This window comes from Piliocolobus tephrosceles, chromosome 8 (genome assembly GCF_002776525.5).
Source record: "Piliocolobus tephrosceles isolate RC106 chromosome 8, ASM277652v3, whole genome shotgun sequence".
NCBI lineage: Eukaryota > Metazoa > Chordata > Mammalia > Primates > Cercopithecidae > Piliocolobus > Piliocolobus tephrosceles.
In genome coordinates, this window is record NC_045441.1 from 114,056,125 (window position 1) to 114,079,524 (window position 23,400).

The window sequence follows — 23,400 nt, forward strand, 5'->3', positions numbered from 1 at the left end:
ATCAGAGAATTACACATTGAAAGTTACTTATGCTGAGTAATTATAAGCAATAAGTTTCTCCCTGTATGTATATCAACATGCAAAAATACAGTTCTCTATATGACAAAAGAAAGTTGCAGTACTATTTAACATGACGCTAACATATATATGTGTGTGTATATACACACACACATATGCATGCTCACATGTTCTTAGAAAGAACAATCTTAAAAATGATACACCATATTGTTAAAAGTGGTTTCTTCCTGGGTACTAATTGGAGCAGGAATGAGTTCAAGTTTATAGACCCTATATTTGTTTTAAATTCTTAATTTTATTAATTAAAAAAGTCTACATAAAAACAAAACGATGAAATATAAGGTCAAATTTAAAACAACATTGAAAATAATCAAATGAGTTTAGCCTTTCCAGATCCCAAGGAAAGCTTCTAGAAAGTATAGAAGAAAACTGTCTGGATTCAGAGTCACATGTAGTGAAAAACTCATGCTTTATTATCTAAAACAGGACTGCATAGTCAGCTGGGAAGTGGGCAGGGAAAATATTTTAGCCCTTTTCTGTTACCTCCAAGTAGCTAAGGCACAAGATCTACACCAATTTGAAATCTGGGCAGCCAGTACCCTAACGGGTGAAGATGGCTTTTTTTAAGTAGACAGAGTATACTATAGTCAGCTTCTTCTAGTCCATCAACATCCATCTTTCTACAATCATTTAGAAACAATTCCCGACTTAAAGCATGAGCAGGGGTAAAAAGAAATGAGGAATGATACACTGTATGTTAGCATGTATAGTTCCCTCAAATACAGCAGTATAATTGAAGGTTGCCACAGAAAAAGTCTCTAAGTAGTGTGTTTCTCATTGCTACATCTAGATAAAGAATAATGTACTGTCTCAGATTTTTCTAAGACATGCATTCTAAGTATGAGTCAATCCAGTAGTGTCTTAAAAAATGGATGCTGCAGAAAGTGGAAATTGAGATTGAGTCTGCACACGAACCTCTTTCTTAAATTTGTGTAATTTAAAATCTGACAGGAAGATTCTATCAGTGTTTACAGAAAGGGGTAGGAATCAAATTGGGGCAAAATTAACTACCATTTAGTTGTTGCTCCAGAAATAAAAATTCTCCTAACTCTGGGTTCCTGATGAGCACAGAGTGCATACATCACTCCAGATAAACACTAGGTGTTGATGGAATAATTCTTGCTAAAAACTGAAAAGTTTTTAAAAATGACAAGGACAAAACTCCACAATAAACCAAAAGAAATCATGATAATGTGGATGTTTATTTAAAACAAAAATAAAAAGAGACATGGCCTATCATCATGAAGATTCATAGGAAGAGTTTTCCTTTGTTAACGTGGAGATCTTGCAGGCTCACAGTGTGAACCTATGGCACCTTTGGACCTCTACTCTTCTAGACTGAGTGCTTCCTGAAGGCAGAAAAAATGTTTATCTCACCTTTGTATCCTGAGCACATCATCAACACAGAAACACACCTATTCCACTGTAGGGTTTTAAAATATTTTTCCTGAAAATGTTTTGAACCAAGAGTCTATATTCCTGAAAATAAAATCAGTCTTTCTCATTGTCTCAAACAAGCTGATTAGTCGATGATGGGGGACATTGGTAGTTAGGTATACAGATGTGTTAATATACTTAGGAACTAGAATTTAGAGTTATTATGAGCAAAGAAAATCAGTTATCCAATCCTTGTTTGACAATAAGATGTTAAAAGTATTTTGAAAGTATAGAAAAACACACTGATTCCTCTTATAATCTATTTCCAATGTTATTTCAGATATTTAAGTCAAAGACTAATTGCAGAAAACTGTTAGCTTCTGTTCCAGAATCCCTGAGTGGTTAAGAGTACAGGCTCTGAATAGAGATTATGTGAATTAAGGCACAGACTCTAGCATTTAAAAACTGTGTGAACTTAGCTTATCAATCAAGCCTCAGATTTCTTATCAGAAAAATGGGTTGCTGTGAGGATCAAATACATGTTTAGTGCTTAGCACAGTAACTGGGATGTAGGCCGCCCTAAACATCTGCTGTATTGCCACACCTGCTTTGATTCTTTGCCTCATATCACTTTTTGGCTCAACTTAGGGCAAATAAATGAAACAGTTGAAATGTGTGCACTTATTTATTCTTCACTAATATTAAACCAGGTAATTTATATCTGTCTTTGGCAAATAACATATACAAATCTATACATATATTAAATGTTTGTATAAAATTGAATATTCATGATTTTAACTTTGACAAACACTGTCAGGTAAAAGTCAAATTATTTTACTAAGTTAACATCTCATTCAATCAGTTGTAAGTTGTAATACTGGCATATTTTACAGGAGACTATTAGAAAAGGATCATATCAAGTCACTAACATTATAAATCTGACCACTTTATTAGGTTGAGGTGAAACAGAGAAATCTCTACTATCCTGGAGAGAAACAAGCAATCAAACCATGTATCACATGTTTAAAGAAGTGAATTTATCCTAAAATCATCAGTATCGGCACCCTAACAAAGCAACTTTGCCATTTCTACTTAAAGTGCACTGTAGCTTGATCAGACAAACACTTATCTCAGCAGTACTTGTTAAAGCAAGTCTGTTTGTGCAAAAGCAAAACAGAAAGCAAAATAAAATCTATAGCCATTATTTACCTTGCACCCAGTAAAAGCCAAGAGATTTAAAGAAAGGACATTTTCTAATCCCATACCCATGCTAAAATCATCAACATTGCTGATACAAAATTCAGGGCAGGAAAAGAAGCTCAAACAGGGATGGTGAGTGGCAACATTTTATGTATGCTAAATTGGATGGCAATATTAGATTACATCTTCTGCGACTGTGGTGTCAAAAATCTGATAGCAAATTTGATTGTCCGTTCCATTTGTGACATTGTATGACTTGATGAAGCATTCCAACCACGGATATGCATCTACAAAAACAAAAACAAAAAAAGGTATTTAACCATTAAAACAAAATAAATAACTCTGAAATAGGTACCTAAGCTTACCACTGAGCTAGAAAAATTAATATTTATTTTGGCTTGAAAAGTAAAAACGTCCCTTCCAAATTTAACATTATTCTCTCTCCAAAATACATGCTAGATTCATGTTATTGTTTTGGAGCAATTGTGACTAATCTGAATTTTTTGTCACAAACAGGTAACAGTGATTACACCTTGGGTTTCAAAATGGTTAGTATATATTTTAAAAATCTAAAATAGTGGTTAAAATGGGTCTAGCAGGCCCATGCTTTTGGATATAAAGATTTACTTCTAGAAATCTATCCAAAAGAATCCAAACAGCTAACACAAATTAAAACTGACAACAAATAAAGGTATTCAAGTTAAACTTTGTTACAGATCAACACAAATTTCTATCATTATGTAACTATTATAAGATGCAAAGCTTGACCAGGAAGAGTAAAGCCTGATTTAAAATAATATATAAAAATTAAACCAGCTGCTAAATCTGCAGCTGGTAAAATTTCCTACAATAAAACATTGTTAGAAAAATCAAATTGTCTTAATATGACTTAGATCTGCAAGTTTCAACATAAGCACAAATATGGTCACAGAAGGAAAATTCAGTGGCAGTAGGTATAAGCAGTACAATTTGAAATGAGGAGGATCTAGTTTAGTAATCAAATGTTTATTCAGAAAACAAAGCTCATAAAAAATTGGTAAAACAAAAGCTTGTAAAATGTGAAACTAGTTAACACTAAATAAAAAAATTCATCCATGAATTAAATTGGATAATTGGAGTTTGTTACAGAAAATGTTTACCGCCAACAATTTATCACTTTTGGTCTAATTTCAACTAAAATGCTTGTAGCATGACAATGTCAAATGTGCTTGTGATCAAAGCTACCCCCCTTTCCTATATTTAAAAATATTTTTAAAATCTTTTGACTGCAAGAATTATGATTCATAACTATTTTATCCTTGCCACTCTCTTCATCAAAGGTTGATCATACAGTAATCAGTCATTACTTAGTAATTCATTTGAAGCAAAGCTTTCAGACTTCTAAAAGTCCACAGAGTACATATATGCTAGTGCTATCTCAAGTTAAAGAATTGTAGGATTGTTAAAATATTCTTGCCTACCAATTTTTATTCCTGGAGGACAAAACATATCCATGATCATATCTATACTTTTCTGAAGGTCATCATCCATTAGAACTTCGGATGCTGGGATCTGGAAGAATTTGTCCTTAAAAATGTTTCATGAGAGGAAAAAAAAAAAGGAAATAATCATTTTAATGTTATTATTAACACATATTTCAATATTGTCCAATTAAAAGATAATCTAGACAGCTTTCCTCTATCAAGACTGTAGAATTCATAAACTAGAATGCTGGTCTCAACTCCAAAATCTTATTTACTACTTTAATCTTAAAATAGCTCTGAGATATACATAATCAAGTAAATTGCTCTGATTTAATAATGATGATGGTAATAATGATTTTAAAACAATGAGGCTGACTATTCTCTTTGTGCACAGAAAAAACATCTTGTGCTAAGCTTAAATGAATATAACATATAGTATATGTATTATATAGTTATTTAATTTTTGTCTTCCCTATTAGGTTATAAGTTTCAAGAAGGAAGGAATTTTGCTTACTTTGTTCACCGCTGTCTCTCCATCACATAGGATAGTACCTAGTACACAGCAGGTGCTCATTAAATATTTAATGAAAGGTTAAATGAACTGTGTAGGTGGGAGAAAAATTCTCCTCTCAACTATACCTCAGCTCTTTTCCAATCCATGTAGTAAATATTTTAACTTTACCCTAAGAGAGGTCTGGGCTTTGACCTTAGCTTGTGGAACGTAATCTCTAAGCCCTTTCCATGTCACACTTGACAGAAACATTTTTGCCTGGAAGCCTTGGGTCACTATGAAGAGTTTAACAGTATGATGTAGGGTGGGAACTTTGAAGCATGTGGTATCACGCTGATATCAAGAGGGGCTGAAGACTGTGATCAGCCATATGGGCAGTCAACCAAACCTACATGATAGAGTCCCACTAAAATCTTTTAGCAGAGCTTCCCTATCTGGCAATGTATTATGTATACTGCTACACACTGTTGCAGGTAAAGTAACGGTCCACAACTCAATGGGGAGAGGACAACCATAAGCTCCATGTCTGGAACTTTCCTGAACTCGGTCCTGTACATCTCTTTCATTATTTGATTTTAATGTACATCCATTAGCTGTAATAATCTGTAACTGTAAGTATAATAGTTTTCAGTGAGTTCTAGGAGTCTTGTGAATTATCAAATCTAAGAGTGGCCTTGGGGACTTCCAGTTGCAATTATTGTCAGAAATGAGGAAGATTTTTGTAGACTGCCTCAAAACTTTATACAATAATATCTATCTTCCCTGTCAAAGTAACTTCATTTCCTCTAATATGAAATGTGGAGGTTTAAAAAGTATGATCAAGGCTGGGCATGGTGGCTCACGCCTGTAATCCCAGCACTTTGGGAGGCCAAGGCGGGTGGATTGCAAGGTCAGGAGTTCAAGACCAGCCTGGCCAAGATGGTGAAACCCAGTCTCTAATAAAAATACAAAAATTAGCCAGGCATGGTGGCGCATACCTGTAGTCCCAGCTATGGGAGGCTGAGGCAGAGAACTCCTTGAACCTGGGAGGCGGAGGTTGCAGTGAGCCGAGATCATGCCACTGCACTCCAGCCTGGGCGACAGAGCAAGACTCCATCTCAAAAAACAAACAAACAATAGTACAACAAAATGTTGATTACAAATAACGCCTCCATAGTGTAGCCATACCTCTGCTTTTTGGCTGTGGTATAGGGAATGACTCTTTAAATCCCTGTTCCTTAATTTTCCACTATTCAACTGTTAAGATTTAGTGTCAAATAAAAAAAGAGATACATACACAGATGATTCAAAATTTATGTGCTCATATTTTACTTATATAAAATTTTAAGTTGCCTTAAGTCCTTTTAGGAATAAAGCAGGTATGAATACATGTATTCAATTTTTTAAATATTATTTTTTAATTAAAAATATCTTTACTACCTCTGATACTTACAGAATCCATGAGATAGGCTTCTAGTACTCCTGTTCCATCATCAAGTGTAAATGTCATAACAAACACATATTGGAGGGGTACAATACCCAGGACTAGTGAAGGAAAAAAAGATCAAACCATATGAGTCTGCTATTCGTTATTATCAAGGTAAAGTTAAAACTGTTTTATGATAGTATAGACCTATAAATTTTATTTACTAAAATAACTCAAGATACAAAGAAAAATTTGGCATTATCTCCAGGTAGACAGTGTCAGAATTGAATTGGAGGACACCCAGCTGGCATCTGCTGAGGGACTGCCTGCTTGGTGTGAGGGTGAAAACCCCTATGCGTTTGGTCACATAAGTCTCCTGTGCTGATTGCTGTGGTGTCAGAGCAGAGGACAAACAGTTTGTGTTTTTAACTTCACAGATACTCAACCTATAATTAAGCTCATTTAGCAGATTCATTTTGGAACATTTCACTATACCCACATAGAGAGAATATCTTATGATAAGCAATTTAATCTTTTTTGATTAAATATTAATGTATATTTAAAATGAGTTGACACCCTCACACCTGTATTCCCAGCACTTTGGGAGGCTGAGGTGGGTGGATCACCCGACAGGAGTTCAAGATTAGCCTGGTCAACATGACGAAACCTTGTCTCTACTAAAAATACCAAAAAAATAGCTAGGCACAGTAACATAAACCTATAATCCCAGCTCCTCTGGAGGATGAGGCATGAGAAATGCCTGAACCGGGGAGGCGGAGGTTGCAGTGAGCGGAGATTGCAGTAAGCGGAGATTGTACCACGGCACTCCAGCCTGGGCGACAGACTAAGACTGTGTCTCAAAATAAATAAATAAATAAAATAAATAAATAAAACAGTTGATAGCCTCCATAGAAACCACAAAAAGTGATTCATGAAATATAACTCCATTGCATGTTAGTTTTATGAAAGATAAAATTAAAATACAGAATGTTCTAAAAAATAGCACGCAGTTAAATACCGTTTTAGCATGCCTCTCTCCATTATAAGCTAGGGGAATAATTTGTAATTTTAAAAAAGAAAAAAGGGATATCATCTGGTTGAATGGACAAGAATGTCAGAATCTGAGATTTAATAATTTGGTAAGATGAGGAAGAAATACGAAATTAGAGATACTGGGTAACATGAAAATTCACAGGTTAAGATAAACATCTTCTTGTTTGGAAAAGAAGATACTCAATTTATAGAATGTTTTATTAGCTTCTATCTGTGGAACCCATATTTAAACAGTAGGACTAATTAAGAGGGCATGTAAGAATAAATTAGGACATACAGACATGAACTAGGGCATACAAAAGACACTACTACAGGGGAACTGATTTTTAGGCTTCAAAAGGTCTCAATAGATGAAAACTGTGAACTAAAACTAAGAAAGATGAACTTAGCAACTACTCCCAGGAACCATAAAAACAAAAATATTACATTAAGAATAGAATGAAGAGACCAAGTTCAAGAAGCTCATGTGACAGAAAAAAAAAATTACATTAAGAATAGAATGAGGAGACCAAGTTCAAGAAGTTCATGTGACAGGAACCCAGGATTTCAACGGACCACAAATAAAACATGAGATGGCTGTATTAAAAAGGAAAGAAAACAAAACCAAGTGTACAAATAAATAGCTATACAATGACATTTCAGGCTAGTAGAAGTGGAGTGTCCAGTTTTAGGTAAAAAATAATTTCACTCTGTTCTGAATTGGCCAAACAACATCTGCAGCACAATGTCCAACTCTGAATGCCAAATTCTGAGAAGAGCACTAGTAAAGTGGAATGCTTACTGAGGAGGAAAAACAAAATAGTAAGGCATGGGGGAAAGTACAAACAAATGTGACGGTGCCTGCTTGAAGAAATACAGACTAAAGAAAGGCCTGGCAGATATCTTTAAATTTACAAAGTCTGTTTATCTTACAGAAGAAGGAACAGGTATACAAAGAAAGAATACGTATACTTTCAGGTATACTGAAACATAAACAGGTGGAATAACCTTGTATACAAACAGTTAAAATTGCAGGGCATGGAAATTTAGCTAACCTTCTGCCACAGAAGAAGGAATCCACGATGTTTTATCGACCAACGAATTTAGATTTTGTATGGATCTCAAACTAGAACACTGCTTACATCTGAAATTTATAAAAGAAAGAACCATAAATATTTAAAAATAATTTAGCTTGTTTAATTGTTGTAACTTTTTACTGCTCAAACATGTGTAGTTTTAAAATATAAATTATTAAACAGAAGAATACTGCATCCCCTATATTGTAATGTGCTTGCTTATTTCACAAGAGAATTATGAAGGAGTAAGCTTGTTACATAAAGGCAATAAAAAAGGCAGTATAAGATTCAGAATAAACAATTCTAAATTGAGAACAGGGTGCTGGGTTCCAGGTCCAAATCATTAATTAATTTTGCTCTCAATTTCCCTATTTGTTAAAATGAAAAGTTGAAGAAAATGATCATCTCTAAGAATTCTCTGATTCTATGAGCAATTTTTTTTTTTTTTTTTTTTAAAGATAAGGTCTCAGTCTGTCACCCAGGCACTGCCACCTTTGCCTCCTGGGCTCAAGTGAGCCTCCCACTTCAGCCTTCCAAGTAGCTAGAACCACAGCTGCGCACCACTATGACTGGGTAATTTTTGTAATTTTGTAGAGACAGGGTCTTGCCACAATGCCCAGGCTGGTCTCGAACTTCTGAGCTCAAGCCATCTGCCTGCCTTGGCCTCTCAAAGTACTGGGATTACAGGAGTGAGCCACCATGCCTGGCCTCTGTAAGTAATATCTTAATAAATTCAAAGTGTTAATAAATATGGCAAATAGAGAAAAATTACTAAACAGTCAGAACATGCAAGATTCTAGATAATGAATATTTTTAGTAAGCACATATCCAGAGGTTTGTAGTTTATGATGCCTAATTCCAGAGTTAACTTTTGAAATGTATGTAAGTATAAGACTACACAATACACTAAAGTTGTGCATTGTGTAGTACAGGTATTTTGCTTTACCTGAATACCAACGTATTTTAAATATGAGTAATTTATTTTTTATTATGCATCATCATAATATTTATGAGATGTTAAGAAAATATACTTGAAAAGATATACGTGAATAAAAATAAAAGTTTAAAAGGTACATGCACATTTGTTCTCATTTGCACTTTGAGGAAAACCATATTGCACCTTATCCCTTTCTACTCATGAAACAAATAGATGTTTCTTTTCTAACAAAAGATGTTAATTTAACGAAATAATATTATTGCCTAAGAAAAAGACTATGATATTGATTAGCATTAGACATTATTAAAGTAAGTATAGTATAAAAATTAAAAATTAAGGATATTAAGTCAAAATTAAATACAGAACTACTTACTTCCAAAGCAGCGAAAGGGGAAACAAAAAATTAGAAACATAAACTAAATATATCAATAACTTAAGAACATACTTAAACTCAACTATTAAAACTAAAATTTAGCCATAAGCTTTTACGTATGAGTGACGTACAAAACAGAATGCCAGAAACTTGAAAGCAAAGGGATGAGAGTAAGCTATAAAGCAACTACCAAATAAAAATTTTTAAAAAACCTATAAAACACAAGAACCTGTAAAGTTAAAAAGGCATGGAATACACTCGAAGTATGGATGAAACCGACAAAAGATTAGTATCTCTAACACGGAAAGAAACCTTACAATCAATTACATGTATGTGTGCTCACACATGAACCAAAAAAGAAATCAGTAACCACATAGAAAAACAGGCAAAAGATGTGAACATGGAATTCACAGAGTAGGAAACCTACATAGTTGATAAACACGGGGGCTGCTTAAACACACTAGACATCTAGGAAACACAAACGAAAACTTCATGGATACCATCTGATGCTCACTGGAAAGTTATAAGTCAGACTAATGCCAAGTATCAGACAGAAAATATACTAATACCAAGTGTTGGAGTGAACTTGGTAGAACTTGGTAGAAACTAAAATTTTATTAATTACTGATGGGACCATACATTGTTAAAACCATAGGAAGAACAATTTGGTATTTTTCCCATAAAACAAAACTTACAATCCAGTAATTCTAATTCCAGGTAAACACCTTAGGAGTAACTTTCAAATATTTTTGTTAAGGACTCACAGTAAGAAATTCATTTAATATCATATCTTAGTAATACATACATACACATACAATTGAAATGAAAGTTTAGGGAACAACAATGACCCTTACTATGTAAAATGTCCTCTATTATCCATTCCCTCTCATTCCATTTCTTACTACAACCACATCATATAATTAAAAAAAAAAAAAAAAAACTGGCTATGACCCACTGAACTCATTTTATGACAAGGGAAATACACAAGAAAACATACAATGTGACTTCAGTACGGTCTGTAAATGAAACAATAAACACATATCCATTAATAGGAAAATAGGCTAATAAATTCTGATACTTCATAACATACTCCATAGACGTTAAATAACCTAAATCTACATGCGTCAATAGGGGTAAATCTTGAAAAAAATAATGAATCAAAAAAAGGCAAGCTTCAAAAGGCTTGGCATAGTATGAAACGGTTTATATAAATTTAAAAAACGAAAAATACACCACACTGCTTAAGAGTTCACACATATAATGAAGGCATAAAAACACTGATAAGGATTTCATACAATCTTGGAAAAGTAGCTACCTCTGAGAAAAAAAGAGTTAGTGTGGAGGCCAAGGCAGGTAGATTGCTTAAACTCTGGAGTTCAAGACCAGCCTGGACAACACAGCAAAACCCCGTCTCTACAAAAAATACAAAAATTAGCCAGGTGTGGTGGTGTGCACCTGTAGTCCCAGCTACTTGGGAGGCTGAGGTGGGAGGATTGCTTGAGTCCAGGATGTCAAGGTTACAATGAGCTGAAATCATGCCACTGCAGCCTGGGTGTCTGAGTGACACTGTCTCAAAAAAAAAAGGGTCTGAAATAATGTTAAAATGTTAAGATTTGTTAAATCTAAATGGTGGATACATAATTGTTGTGATGTTACTTTTTATATTTTTCTATAAGTTAAAATTATTTCATAACCCAAAAATAAAAATAAGAATCAATTAAAAGATATACTGGCTTTTGATGATGAAACTCAAGTAATAAAAAATGTAAAAATGTCTTAAAATCTGAAGTGTGAACAACATTTGCCTTAGTTTTGAAGCAACTAGTAAAAAAGTCGACAGCCTTGGTTGGGCGTGGTGGCTTACGCCTGTAATCCCAGCACTTTGGGAAGCCGAGATGGGCAGATCACCTAAGGTCAGGAGGTCAAGACCAGCTTGGCCAACATGGCGAAACCTCGTTTCTAATAAAAATACAAAAAAATCAGCCGGGTGCTAGTGGTGCGTGCCTGTAGTCCCAGCTACTCGGGGGGTTGAGACACAAGAATCGCTTGAACCTGGGAGGCAGAGGTTGCAGTGAGTTGAGATCATGCCACTGCACTCCAGCCTGGGCAATAGAGCAAAACTCCATCTCAAAAAAAAAAAAAAAAAAAACAAAAAACAAAGGAGGGGGCCTTAAGGTGTAGGGAGACCCCCTGAAACTACTGCTATGGAATAGATTGCTATGGTTCATTTAAATCAGAGAAAAGGTGGAGATGTAGGAAGACACCCTGAAACTATTGCTACGGAATAAAAGATGAAACGCTCCTGATTACTATAAATACAAAATTGCATGCAGGATTGTGTAAAGACAATGCCAGGTTGGACTGCCAGAATCAGCCAACAGCGCATGATGTGCTTCCCCCTGCAGAAAGCCTATGAATGAACATGCAGTCAGGGAGGTTTCACATCACCAAGATTCCTATCCCAGAAAAGCAGATGTTCACAGCTCTGGGAATGGAATGCGATCCTTGTGGGGAGCCTATAATCGGACACATGGGGGGTGCCTGTCCATATGGATAAGATAGGACTATAAACGCCCTCATCTTGCTGCGGCTCTTCTAGGCCTCTTTAGGGTTCATACTCCCTTCTGAGAATTTCTGGTCTAACCGGTTGTCTAACTTCACGTCCTGTTTCTATGAATTGTTTGTAACCAGCTTTTGCTGCAACTGTTACTGCTGTTCCTGTTTTAAGGCTCTGTTAGAAATTACTGATGCACACACTATGTTGTAAATTCTTATCTCTATATACTGTACTTCTATTACAGATGTTAAAGAATTACTTCATCTCCATGTGACCATCTCACCTCATAATCAAACGACCCTAAATCCCTCACTAACCTACCCCCGCCCTCACTAAACTTAATAATTAAATGCTGGCATATTGCATTGTTGGCACCATGGGACCAGAAGGTGGTGACCCCCTTGGACCCAGCTTTCACTATCTCGTGTGTGTCTATTATTTCTCCACCTGCCGATCCGCCTGGGAACAAAGAGAGAGCCCCATTGCATTGTGGGCTGCTGGCCAGATCCCGCAATATTAGGGTTATTTTGTTGAGACTTCTAGTAAAAGAAGAAGTAGTATTTCAGAGTTTAAAATGAGTATTTCCTTTCCTGGTTTAGACTCGTCATGGTGCCCAGTACTGGGAAGGCAAAATAGAGAGAAAGGGGAAAGAACAAAAGCTAGTGAGTGAGGATCTGCATGCAAAAAGAGAAAGCTCAGTGACTTATTATACAAGAAAAACAGAATTTTATGAGTTTTAATTTTTTAATTAATTGGTTTAACTAAAAATCATTTTATTTTCAAAAAAGACAGACTCTCAGATCATAAGGCTAATGAGAGAGGGAATTAGACACTGAGTATATCAGAGTAAAAACAGCAACAACACAGAAATTTAAGTCAGTGGCATTCAGTTTTGCTTTATGGCTAAAATTTTATGATATGTTGGAAGAACATAGGGCAATGCCTGATAGTGACTTTACCACACAATTAGGGAGGTATCATGCTTACAGTATAATATTTTTCAACCAGTATATAATTTTTCAATCAGGATTTGCACATTATGACAATGACTAATCATTGCTACAAATTTAGAAGTAGGAAAGAAAGAGGATGATAAAATATATGCTATAATCCAAGGTTTCTCAAATTAGAATATGTCCAGGGTCATTGTTTCATCAAGCAGTAGAGATTTTATCCCTATCCCCTCCTTCTAAATGTAGAAATCTGTTTGTAGCTCTAATGAATTCTTTTATATTCCAATTTTCAGTGGCAGCAAATTTGTGATTTAGTGGCTCAGATATTTTGAAATTCAATCACTTAATTTTTACTAGGTTTGCAGCTCTGAATTTTTCTCTGTAACTGGTATCTAAATCCTCACTGTTAAGGAAAACAAGTAAGTACCAGCCTCTGGCTGAGGAATCAAAAGACGACAGCCTTATGCCTCACACATTGTATGTACTCTCACTATATATGCTTATCAAAAGAACAGATATATGCCAGAAAAACCTATACATATAAGTTGATACACTGTAAGTTTCTGTTGAATAGTCACCAATGAAATAAAAGAATAAAAATTACTCTTAAACAGTTTTTAATTCCAAAAATTTTCTCAGTTGAAAACACTACCACATATCTACAACCATCTGATCTTTGACAAACCTGACAAAAACAAGCAGTGGGGAAAGGATTCCCTATTTAATAAATGGTGTTTGGAAAACTGGCTAGCCATATGCAGAAAACTGAATCTGGAAAACTGAATCTGGACCCCTTCCTCACACCTTATACAAAAATCAACTCAAGATAGATTAAAGACTTAAATGTAAGATCTAAAACCATAAAATCCTAGAAGAAAACCTGGGCAATACCATTCAGGACATAGGCATGGGCAAAGACTTCATGTCTAAAACACTAAAAGCAATGGCAACAAAAGCCAAAATAGACAAATGGGACCTAATTAAACTAAAGAGCTCCTGAATGGCAAAAGAAACTATCATCAGAGTAAACAGGCAACCTATAGAATGGGAGGAAATGTTTGCAATCCATCTGACAGAGGGTTAATATCTAGAATCTACAAAGAACTTAGACAAATTTACAAGAAAAAAACAAACGACCCCATCAAAAAGTGGGCAAAGGATATGAATAGACACTTCTTAAAAGGAGACATTTACGCAGCCAACACATATATGAAAAAAAGCTCATCATCACTGGTCATTAGAGAAAAGCAAATGAAAACCACAATGAGATACCATCTCACGCCAGTTAGAACAGCAATCATTAAAAAGTCAGGAAACAACAGATACTGGAGAAAATGTGGAGAAACGGGAATGCTTTTACACTGTTGGTGGGAGTGTAAATTAGTTCAATCATTGTGGAAAACAGTGTGGCAATTCCTCAAGGATCTAGAACTAGAAATACCATTTGATTCAGCAATCCCATTACTGGGTATATATCCAAAGGATTATAAATCATTCTACTATAAAGACACATGCACATGTATGTTTACTGCAGCACTATTCACAATAGCAAACACTTGTAACTAACCCAAATGTCCATCAGTGATAGACTGGATTAAGAAAATGTGTCACATATATACCATGAAATACTATGCAGCCAAAAAAACCATGAGTTCATGTCCTTGTCAGGCATATGGATGAAGCGGGAAACCATCATTCTCAGCAAACTAACACAAGAACAGAAAACCAAATACCACATATTCTCACTCATAAGTGGGAGTTTAACAGTGAGAACACATGGAGACAGGGAGGGGAACATCACACACCAGGGCCTGTCATAGGGTGGGAGGCTAGGGGAAGGATAGCATTAGGAGAAATGCCTAATGTAGGTGACGGGTTGGTGGGTGCAGCAAACCACCATGGCACGTATATATCTATGTAACAAACCTGCATGTTCTGTACATGATCCCAGAACTTAAAAGTATAATAAACAAAACAAAACAAAACAAAAAACATACCCGTAGTGATGTACTGTTCCTTGTATAAGAAATGGTGCTGAAAGGTCCAAAAGTTCCAGGTCTTCGTGGCCAGATCTCACAGGAATTACACTATTAAACTTGTTCGAGAGTTTGCAAATTTCACTGAGTGTACCTCCTTTTAAGAGAATAAATAAATCCTTCAAGTAGTGCAAATAAAATGTAGACAAATGTACAGTCCCATTAAACAACATGTGAGGTATAATAAAAGACTAAAGGAATCGACAGAAAAAGACAATAAATGTATGTGAAAAATATTAATTTGTAAATGTACAATCCTATATACTGATTAAAAAAATCAATCCACAAAAATGCTTGGGTAAAATATAAAGCTTGCGAAATTTTAACTAATTTCTTACATTAAACAAATTGCTCTTTATGCCAGGAACACCTTGGTTCAAATAACCAAAAGAGGGAATATAAGCTAAAAGCCAGGTTATGATCAGATTCTCACTAATTTGCTATATACTAATTAATATCTGGGCAAATTTAGAGTTTAAATCTCAATTTTCTGGTCAATATTCCATTTAAATATAGATATGAGTGGTTCATGTAATATGAATTCACATATAAAATTTGTTCATTTTTCCTGGGAAAATTATCACACTTAATTCTATGACAGAGGAAGCATTCAAATGACCAAGCTGGCGGAGAAGTATTGCCTAGTGGCATGCCATTATTAGAAGGCAGTGTCCTTTTTACTTAGCTTATAATGCTTCCTCTCTCCAGGCAAAATGAATAGGATTTAAAAAAATAACTCTGTGTATTTCCTAAAATTTGGGTAGAATTTGTAATGTCAACATTCAATTATAAAGGAGAAGCACTTCTGGCATAGCAGAGTGAGGACATCCAAAGACACACTTGACTGTAACAGCAGTTAAGAATATCGGCAAAAACCGTAAAACCTTTTTTAGAACTCTGGAAACTACCAGAGGCCTTCAACAATCCAAGGAGTGTTTGCTCCAGAAAAAGGGCTGAATTTTGGCAAGAATGGTTGAGCTCTGTAGCATTTTAACTTGCCCTGTTCCCATCCTCCTTCCCCCAAGCTCTTGGTTACTGGAAGCTACAGTTCTGCTATGTCATATTGCAGTTAGATAGAAACCCGCATTATGCATGCTTAAAAACTCCAAACAATATTCCCTAAGCATGCTACTTAAAAGTTTCACAGTTCAAAAGTTAGTCTATCTTCTGGAGACGGATACCTAGCCCTGCTAAAGAAACTCCTGCCTACTGTTCAAAACTGCAATAGGTGACCATTCACCTATTCTCATAGCTCTCATAGAGAAAGAGAACTCTTTTCTCTCTGAGTTCCTCCCCAAAAATACTATTTCAAAGAATCTGGTGAGAGCTCATCTAGTCATTCACACGAGTTTGACTCTGGCACACAAGCTGGACAACCTTGGTCAAGTTACTTAAACTCTAGTATAACAGTTTTCCCATTTGTAAAACTGAGAATAATGTTACTCTGTAAGATCATTATAAAGATTAAATGAGTTAATATTTGTAAAGCACTTAGAGCCATGAGTGACTATTATTATCAATATTTTAGTGATTTCCTCTTAATATAAAGTCCATGAAAGGAAATACTTTGTTGTGTTTGCTACATTATCACTAATGCCTAAATGAGTGTCTGGCACACAGTAGGCATTCAATAAACATGTGCTAAACAAATGAATAAGTACAAAGAAAGACATGTGCATGTATATATGTGCATATTAGGTTTCTCAAGGTTTGTATCTGGAGACATCCTAACTGAGAGCAATTTATTTGCAATCAGTAGAAATATTTAACATGGACTATGGAGACAGAAAGCCTAAGTGTGAATTTTTTTGTGACATTTACTAGGTCTTTAACTTTGAGTTCTTCACCTTTTTCTCTTGGTCTCAGTTTCATCACCTGTTTAAAAAGGGGATACATCTAGCTTACAGAAGATTGTTATGAGAGTTAAAGATAAAATACTAAAGTAGGCAGTACAGTGCCTGACATAGTATATTCAGTAAATTATAGGTAATAATAAATATTTTAATAAAATGATTTGGTGACATTAGAGTTCCATACAAATTATGTTTCAGAGGAAGTTAAATATTATGCACTTTAAAATATAATGTTAATAATAAATACTGTAAACAATTCTATACCCACAAGTTTGACACCTTAGATAAAATGGTTCCATTTCTTGAAAGGCATAATCTATCAAAATTCACACAAGGAGAAATATATCATCTGAATAGGTCTATGTCTATAGAGAAATTAAATCAATAATAATAATCTTGAAAAAAGTCACCAGGCTCAGATTGTTTCAATAGATAAGTCTACCCAAACATGGAAATGATACCAATTCCCTACTATGTATTCCGGAAAATGGAAGTAGAGGGGATATTTCCTAATTCTTATGAGGCCAGCAATATTCTAACAGATAACCAAATACATTACAAGAATGAAAACCTATAGATCGACTCCTCTTATGAAAACACATACAAAAATACTCAAAAAGTATTTAAAAATTGAATCAAAAAAGAAAATAATTATTCACCATGACCAAATGAAATTCATTTTAGGTATGCAAGGCTGGTTAAACACCTCAAAATCAATTAATGTCATTTATCACATTAATAGGCTAAAGAAGAAAAATTCTATGATCATATTAATAGATGCAATAGAAAAGCACTTGATAAAATTCAACATTATTAATAATAAAAATTCTCAGCAAACTAGGAATATTGGGGAGCTTCTTCAACTTGACAAAGAACATCGATAAAATAGCTACAGCTAAAATCACATTTAATGGTGACACTTTCCACCTAAGACTGAGATAAAAGCAAGAACATTCCCTCTCATTGCTCCTATTCAATATTGTACTGGAAGCCCTATCTAATGCAATAAGAAAAGGAAACAAAAGGTATACACACTAGGAAGGAAGAGATAAACTGTCTTTGTTTACAGGAAATCACAACAAAAAAATTCCTGAAATAATCAGCAATTATAGTAACGGTAGAGGATAGAAGATTAAAAAAAAAATCAATTGCTTAACTATACATAAGCAATAAATAATCGGAGTTTGAATTTAACATTAGATAATTAGCACCAAAAAAGAAAATACTTAGGTATAAAGCTAACAAAATGTGATCTATATATTGTTGGATTTACAAGATTTATCTGAGTAAAACTATAAAACCCTAGTTAAAGAGATCTAAGAAGATCTACACAGATAGTCCATGTTCATTGTCAATAATATCAAGATGTTAGTTCTGCCTCTCCAGCTTGACTTATAGATTTATGGCAATCTTTTTTTTTTTTTGAGATGAAGTTTCGCTCTTGTTGCCCAGGCTGGAGTGCAACAGCGCGATTTCGGCTCACCGCAACCTCTGCCTCCTGGGTTCCAGCTATTCTACTGCCTCAGCCTCCTGAGTAGTTGAGATTACAGGTATGCGCCACCATGCCGGACTAATTTTGTATTTTTAGTAGAGATGGGATTTCTCCATGTTGGTCAGGCTGGTCTCGAACTCCCAACCTCAGGTGATCTGCCTGCCTCGGCCTCCCAAAGTGCTAGGATTACCGGAGTGAGCCACCGCGCCCAGCTGGCAATATTAATAAAAATCCCAGCAAGTTATTTTTTTGATATTGACAAACTGCTTATAAAGTTTATATGGAAATGCAAAAGATTTACAATAGCCAACACAATATGGAAGACAAAGAAGAAAGTTGCAGGAACACTACACAATTTCAAGAATTACTGTATAGCTTTAGAAATAACAATGGTGTGATATTGGGAAAATAACAGCTAGATTAAAACAGAACAGAGAACACAGAAACAAATTCACAAAAATAAACTGGTTTGACAAAGAAGCACAGGTAATTCAATGGCAAAGGAACAGTCTTTTTAACAAATGGTACTGGAAAACTGGACATCTGCATGCAAAAAAAAAAAAAAATCTAGACACAGATCTTACACCTTTTACAGAAATTAACTGATACTGTTTTGTATGAGACTCTAATGGTGGGTACATGGTATTCTGCATTTGTCAAAGCATAAAGAACTGTAAAGCAAAACGAGTGAACCCTAATGTAAACTATGGTCACAATAAAATAGAGTCAACTGCATTAACTTGGCATGAATATCAGTGAATGCTACTGCAGGTGCTTAAAGTCTAAGAATGACTTTATATCATTTTCTTTGGTTCATCTCTAAGTCCAGGTCAGTTTTTGATTTTGTTACTTCCTAACCAGAATAGTGCCATACTTCAGTAAGATGCTAGTCCTTGGCTCAGGTTATAATACTTGGAAATATAAAATAAAAATAGCTCATATTTCTTATATGCCTTTTACATTTCAAAGTGCTTTTACATACATCCTCATTTTTTTAAAAAATAAGCCTTTTTTAAAAAGAAGTTTTAGGTTCACAGCAAAATTAAGCAAAAGGTACAAAGTTTCCCTATGTCTCCTAGCCTCTTCCCCATTATCGACATCTTGCACCAGAGTGGTAAATTCAGTCAATCAAGAAACCTATTTTAACAAACCATTATCACTCAAAGTCCACTCTTTACATTACTAACAAACCATTATCACTCAAAGTCCACAGTTTACATTACTAACAAATCCATTATTACTCAAAGTTCAGTCTATATTAGGATTCACTCTTGGTGTTGTACATTCTAAGTTTTGTTTTTAAGACTTCATTTTTTTTTAAGGAGCAGTTAGTTTCAGGTTCACAGCAAAATTAAGAGGAAGGTATAGAGATTTTCCATATCCTCTACTACCATACACGCTAGCCTCCTCCAGTATCAACATCCTCCACCAGAGTGGTACATTTGTTAAAAATAAACCTATACTGACATATAATCACTCAAAGTCTATAATTTACACAGAATTCCCTCATTTATTAAAAATAAAGCAGAATATTACTCTAATGCAAATAAAAGAAGGTATTTTTCTTCTATTAAAAAAGGTTACAAGGGAAGGAAAGCCTTAAGAAAAATAATGAAAAGGTTACGAGGGAAGAAAAGCCTTAAGAAAAACTCTAAACTTGCCATGAGAAAAAATTTACAGTACATATTTTAGATAAATATTAGATAAAAAATTAGATTAAAATGAAAAAACAAACATGATAAATTTCATTTAAAACTTGTCAAGTTATCTTTACTTGTTTCAATGGTCTCTTCTTTGATTTTGATACAATAGATGACTTTTACCCTACTTCTATGAAACAACAGTGACATCCAGAGGCCAATAAAACAACGACGGTACATAAGCAATCAGCCTTTTATTATTACTTAACTAGACAGTCATGTTAGCATTGACAAAATAAAATGTAATCCAACAATATAGTTAAATGTTAACACTTGAGTCTGAAGTACAATTTCAAATGTAATTAAGATAAATTTATGTACGTGTGCATATATATATTTGAATCCAGTTAACATACATATTCAATTTTGTAAAATTTAAACACTATTTTTACTTTATATGTTCTAGGTTGTCTGTAAAATATATTAAATAATAATTAATTAGGAAAAACATGGAAAAAGAGTATTCTAACAAAACAGTGACTTAAACATCTTACCTTCTATCAAAAGTAGACATTCATTTGAAAGTGGGAGAATACCATTATTTTTCACAAAATGAACTGCTACTTTTCGTCCTTTTTGATTTTTAGTGGTCCAGATTTTTGAATCGTATAACGCTGTATTTTGAAGTTTGACATCTGGGGTTTTAGTTGCACCATCCTGCAAAATTATATCCAAATCACCCTCATGTGGAACTTCTTGCCTAAAATTATTGACAATGAAATGACAAAAATCAATTTTGGTATAAGCTTGAAGATTTCAATTTAACAAGTAATCAAAAAGTATCATTCTTATATGCAGATGAGTCAGTTACTTTTTCTTAAATTATCTAAATTATGGAGACAATTCACTTTGCAGAACAAATAACTTTTATTCAATAGATAAATATTTGATAATTTGTGGGTAAGCATATCCTAATCATAATTACATTAATTACCAGTGATTTCCACGTCTGGTTTTGTGATGATACAAAGTCACTTATAATTATTTCTAGTATCAATTTTTTTTCTCCTCTAGTTATTACTTAACTAGACAGTCATGTTAGCATTGACAAAATAAAATGCAATCCAACAATATAGTTAAATGTTAACACTTGAGTCTGAAGTACTCAAGGAATGCTAAATTTCCCAGTAGGAGAAAAAAAATAAAGTGGCCCCCTGTCTTCACTCCAGTTAAATATCCACTTACCACACTTAGGGAAAAGGGCACTTCTAAACTAATAATATTTCCAATTCTGTTTAATAATTAATAATTTTGAGAAGTCATATGGTTAAGTATCATGTAGCAAAAATGGCATCATTTGGAATCAAAAGATGTATGGTTTTATTCCGGTTCTGTTGCCAATTAACTGTGTAACTTTAGATAGTTTCTGTTAATTTCTGAGATAATGTCCTTATTTGTTTAAAAAATGATTGCAGAGAGTGGTTTTATTTTACAAAGCTGTATAATTTTACAAAATTCAATAAACCAAAATTTGATAATACTTGAAGAATTATCTAAAATCCTTATATATACATTTTAATCCCAACCACCATTTCAAGCTTAAATGGGTAAAAACCGTTCCCTCACATTTTATTTAAAGAGATTTTAAAATAAAAAATTTCCTCAAACAGCATTATACTCAAATTTTGGAGGGGAAAATATATGTATATTAATGAACACTGATACAATTTATAAGCACACAAATACATGGCAATGTACATATATATATATATATATATATATATATATATATACACACAAATTGTAGCACATTTTAGTGAAAACTCAATTTATGGCATCCAAATGCATACAGCCATCAATTATCTACATCTTCCAAAACATCATCTTAGATATTCAGAGGAAAAATAGGCAAATTGCAAAAAGATGAGGAGCTTTTAAAAATGATTTTCAGAATATGTCTCAAGCTGATTACATAGTAAAAGGATTACAAAACAGTTATATACATTTATTACATATTTATATAATCACTGATGTTCAGAGTAAAGGCACTGAGAAATTCTCAATTACTAAAGAAAATTTAAATTATATTTATTATATTCTAGTTATTAAGTAGGACAGAAGTTTACCAACAAGGCTCTCTGTATCACTTAATTACATATTTCAAGTAATCACAACTCTTCCCAAAAATTTCAGTTAATAAAGGTTTATATTTAAGAAGATACTTCTGTGACAAATGAGTCTGTCCAAATATATTAAACATTTATTATTTCTCATTTGCCTTTATCAGAGTGACTAAGCTGAATTTTAGATATGAAAATAGCACCAACTTCTATTACTATCAGAATAATTTATTCTCTAAGAATTTAGCATTTTACCTAAAAAATTTACCATTCTTGCAAAATATATTAACAATTTACTTATTCCTAAGACACAAAATTATACATATGTACACATATATACACAAATAATATGAAAACACATTTGTTTTATTATGGCAAATACTCACAGTAAATGACATTTAGGGCAATGAAGTTTAACAGACTGAAATAGTCTTCTGGGCTTATATGACCTCAATTTTGCTCGGATGCGATACTGTTGAGGAGCTTTTTGTTTCAAAATGGCACACAGTGGTGTCCTCTCCAAATACTGATGATCTGTAAGTACTGTAAAGAATTTTTATATATTAAATCAGAATAACAAGAATCATATTTATGACATGCATCCTTCTGAACCAAATATATACTATAAAATCTAATTAATTTAAGATCTATTAGGTGTCACTCCATGAAAGCAAGGGTTATGTCTTTATTTCCTGATGTATATCCAGGGCCCGCTAGCATAGTGCCAGGCACACACTAGGCACTCAATAAATGTGTACTAAATAAACGCTGGATAATTTGGGGGAAGAAATAACTTAATTGCCTAGTAAGCATTCAAAAAAGTATTTTTATATGGGACTAATGGAAATCTGGCTAACAGAAAAAAAGCAAGGTTTATTAAGCTAAGAAAATAATATGCTAGGCAACCATTTTAAGTTCTAACTGGTGTCTGCCACAAAAGAATGTAACAAAACACACTTGCTAAACATTATTTGCAGGCTCTTGGATGTTTCAAATTAGTTACTTTTTATGGAATCATCACTTATAAAATCAGACTAAGAACAGAAAAGGACATTAAGGGTGATATAACTGTCACGGGAGTGGCGTAGTAGTGGACAAGAGAAGAGGAAGTCTGGGAAGTTGGAAGGAGACAGTGGAGCAGAAGGGAGAGGAAAAGGAAGAGGAAGTTGAATCAAACTGGAAAAAAAAAGTCAGACAAAAGCATTAGGAGCAATTGCCTGGGAAATATGTACAACAGGTCTCCTCAGCTACTTGTGGAAAGATGGCCTGGGATTGTAGTGATCAGTTTTTACTGGAA

General features: G+C 34.0%; 1 protein-coding gene across 7 annotated transcripts in view; it reads right to left on the reverse strand.

The window, feature by feature from the left end:
* Window positions 1-2,124: 2,124 nt before the first annotated feature.
* The window catches only part of POT1 (protection of telomeres 1), a 99,674-nt gene continuing 78,398 nt past the window's right edge, over window positions 2,125-23,400 (reverse strand). For all 7 annotated transcript variants that reach the window (XM_026454381.2, XM_026454380.2, XM_026454377.2 and 4 more), the window contains 7 exons: window positions 22,490-22,646; window positions 20,538-20,743; window positions 14,960-15,095; window positions 8,122-8,210; window positions 6,062-6,153; window positions 4,116-4,221; window positions 2,125-2,942 (listed from right to left, as the gene is read on the reverse strand). In XM_026454381.2, coding sequence (XP_026310166.1) covers window positions 2,830-2,942; window positions 4,116-4,221; window positions 6,062-6,153; window positions 8,122-8,210; window positions 14,960-15,095; window positions 20,538-20,743; window positions 22,490-22,646 — 899 coding nt within the window. In that variant the 3' untranslated portion in view covers window positions 2,125-2,829. The remainder of the gene's footprint in view (window positions 2,943-4,115; window positions 4,222-6,061; window positions 6,154-8,121; window positions 8,211-14,959; window positions 15,096-20,537; window positions 20,744-22,489; window positions 22,647-23,400) is intronic.